The 3,498-nt window shown below is 41.0% G+C and overlaps 1 protein-coding gene across 1 annotated transcript; it reads left to right on the top strand.

Annotated features, from left to right (window-relative positions):
• The first annotated feature begins 1,076 nt into the window (after positions 1 to 1,076).
• LOC121813059 (myelin-oligodendrocyte glycoprotein-like) lies at positions 1,077 to 1,530 on the top strand. Its single transcript, XM_042216519.1, has one exon. The coding sequence runs from the start codon at positions 1,092 to 1,094 to the stop codon at positions 1,524 to 1,526; it is 435 nt and encodes a 144-aa protein (XP_042072453.1). The 5' UTR covers positions 1,077 to 1,091; the 3' UTR covers positions 1,527 to 1,530.
• The last annotated feature ends 1,968 nt before the right edge of the window (positions 1,531 to 3,498 follow it).

The raw sequence follows: 3,498 nt of genomic DNA, 5'->3' as shown, positions 1-3,498 counted from the left end.
CAAAATTTATCCAGACTGCTCTCCCTTCTGTGAAAAATGTATGACACATTATGGAAATCTGTTACATAGTCTTGCACTTCGTCCAAGGCTTCAGAGTTTTGAGTGTAACATCTTTACCTTTCTGTCTAATATTCTTAAAGTCAAGATTGATCTAAATCCAACAGTAATTACCTTTGGGATCTTTAAAGAAACACAAAGCTTTACAACATGTTCAAAAAAGTCTTATGTCATATGCACTGATCATTGCAAAGAAACTGATCCTGCAGCTTTGGAAAGGCAAAAAGGTTCCTGCACTTCACCTTGAAAAAATAAGATATACCATGAATGGCAATGTTGTTTTGCCTTGTTTTGTTTAGGGAAACGGGGGGGGGGCATATGTTCTATTAACTTGTAATAACTGTGATACTTGCTTCTAATAAAAGATATTTGAAACGAAAAAAAGAAAAGAAAAGAAAAGCATGACAGGCACGCAAGCGTCACATTGAGATTTTCCCTTACGTATTCAGGGGGACTTCATAAGCATCTAACCCCACCCTGAATGCAGTAGGCGGAGTCTCTTTTATATAAAGAGCGAGTGAGCCTCACAGGTCATCCATTCAGAGCGAAGCAGTCAGGGACTGATCGGACTGCAGCTTTCCAGAAAACTTTCTTCAGTCAGAAAACGGAATTTTTAATCATCGATCATGTCTAACAGTCACTAACAGTGTGACAGCTGTCAGTGAGTTACTTTAAAACCGGAAGAAGCTTAAAGCTTGTCCCTCTATTCTGAGCGCATGAGTGCAAGTGTTGCATTTTGAGGAGACAATTATTTTTGAGTGAACAAAATTCATTTCTGCGTGCAAATAATGTATTTCAATGTTTGCTATTACACACACAGTAACAGCCCCTCTCACTTAGTTGTTGGCATTTGCTGACAGACATTTGTGGACCTGGTCTCAGTGTGTCCTTCCCGCTCTCAACATCTATGTTCCCTGCACGCTCAACTCTTTCTGTACACGTTATAAATGCTCCACAAACCAACCAATCATAGATTTGGATGCAAAATTTCTGGTTGGCTGTTTTGGTCTCCAATCAGCTGGCTAGCTACTGAAATGATTTCAGGACGTTTAACTTTTTGTCTGTTTCCAGGTGAGGTTGTGGTGATTGGTTCAAATCTTCCAATCATCGCTGCTCCGGGTGATGATGTCATCCTGCCGTGTCACCTGGAGCCCACGTTCGATGTCCAGGGTCTGACGGTGGAGTGGTCCAAACCCGACCTGAAGCCCGACCCGTCAGATGAGTACGTTCACCTGTACAGACATGGAAAGGAGGTCCCCGACATGAAGATGGCCTCGTACTTCAGGAGGACGGAGCTGTTCATGGACGACATGAAACACGGGAACATTTCACTGAAGATCCTGAACGTGTCGGAGGAAGACAACGGCAGATACAGATGTTTCATCCCCAAGCTGCAGAGCCGAGTGAAAGCTGCTGTTGTTGAACTTGTAGTCGGTGAGAAGATTTGTTTTGGTGATGTTTGGGGTTGAAAAGTCAAAGACTCTGATTTGTATTTTAATTTTTTTTTTTGACTGTTTTGTCTTTTAGATCAAAACTTTGCTAAAACCTCAACAACAGAGACGCCGCTGCAAACTCCAGATCCTCAGGACACAACTCCAACAAATGGTGAGAAAACAGTCTGTTATGTTCCCCTAAAAAGGTCCAGGGGATGAGGGGGAAAGTAACAAAAGGTGTCAAAGTTGGGGGAAAAAAGGAGACAGGGAGGCAAAATGCTCAACGGGTTTTATTAATGTTTCTAATAATAACCGAACTAAAAGAGATGGACAAGCTGCTATCACCTTTTAAAGGAAGAAAACAACAAAACTCAGCTGTTGGTCAATAAACAGAAAAGCAAGTTAAAAAAAAAGGTTAGTTACCAACAGGGGCGGTCCTAGCCTGTTTGGTGCCCTGGGTGAACACACCCTCTGCTTATTCTGATATTTTATTGTGAATCCTGTTGTCAGAACCATACTGAATTTAACCAGATAAATATTTTATATAGTGTGTGTGAGAGAGAGAGAGAGAGTATGCAAATGGCTAACAAACAGCCAATATAATTCATCATACATTGAGAATAGCAGACAAATCAATGATATACCTCTTCCAATAAATGGCTAATTAATATTGGGCTGAACACAGTCCAAAAGATTCAATAAGCCACATCAGTGTCTACTGTTTACTATCATAGCCAAGTGGCTAACTAAGGTTAACAGAAGTTTTCACTATTCCTACTAATGAATGTTATCTTGTTTCGGGATACATAATACCTGCAGTTATCCAAAGACACATCTTCTTACATTCATCTTTTGCTCGTTTCTCCTCTTCTTTTGTCTGCTTTTCTAAACAGACCTGATGGCTTTGATCTTTTTTTTTCTTTTTTTTTTCTTCTTTTCTTCCTTTTTTTCTTTCCTTCCTTTTCTTCCCCCCCCCCCCGCTTTCCTTCTTTTTTTTTTTTCTCCTCCTTTTTGTATTAATGGTATCAATAACTAGATCATCCTGCCTTGTGTCAATGGTTTAGGCTGGTGGTGGTGGTATAACAGTGTGGTGGATGTTTTCTTGGCAACTTTAGGCCCTTATTAGCAACTGTTACCAATTGTTTAAACACCACAGCCTACTTGAGTATTGTTGCTGTTCATCTATTCATCCCCAGGGTACTCATCTTCTGATGGCTGCTTCCACCAGGATAATACACCATGTCACAAAGCTCAGCTCATATTCAACTGCTTAATTGAACATGAAAGCAAGTTCACTGTACTCCACAGTCTGCAGACCTGTATTCAATAGAACACCTTTGGGATATGGTGGAACAAGAGATTGACATTCTTGATGTCTAACTCACAAATCTACAGCAGTTGTGTGATGGTATCATGTCAGTATGGAGCAAAAGCACCTTGGTGGATCTGTCATGAAGCTAAAAGTGCGTCCGATCCAGTACTTCTGCGGTGTACCTAATAAAGTGGCTGGGTTGTGTATTCCTTCATTTTCTATTTCTAGCTGACAAACAGCTGGTGAATTAATATGACCAAGATTTGCGTGATGAAGTGGTTACCAACAGTTGGTTTTGACTTGGTTGCACAAAAAAGCTCACATGGTTGGCTGCTTTCACTTTTTGTTCAGAGCAGAGATCATCACCCAACAGATTTAATTCATAGCTAAAGTGATGGTGCATGCTATTACATTTAGAAAAAAAATTAACCAGCATCTGTATTACCTTGCATAATTGATACATTTGCACTTGATGTGTCTTATTTTAGGGACACATCAGTGTGTGTGTGTGTGTGTGTGTGTGTGTGTGTGTGTGTGTGTGTGTGCTTGTGTGTGTGTGTATGTGTGTGTGAGTGACTGTGCGCGCTCTGCTGTGCAGGAATCATGTGTTGTTTCTTGGGGTGTGCGGCGCTTGCATGCGATGCTGTGTGTGATCTGCAGCAGAGGGTGCAGTCATTACCGCTGTGACTCATCTTT

Source organism: Haplochromis burtoni, unplaced genomic scaffold (assembly GCF_018398535.1).
Source record: "Haplochromis burtoni strain Fernald_Lab_line unplaced genomic scaffold, NCSU_Asbu1 Contig_1093, whole genome shotgun sequence".
NCBI classification, from domain to species: domain Eukaryota; kingdom Metazoa; phylum Chordata; class Actinopteri; order Cichliformes; family Cichlidae; genus Haplochromis; species Haplochromis burtoni.
The sequence above is the reverse complement of the archived record's forward strand: the minus strand, read 5'-3'. Positions and strand labels throughout refer to the sequence as shown.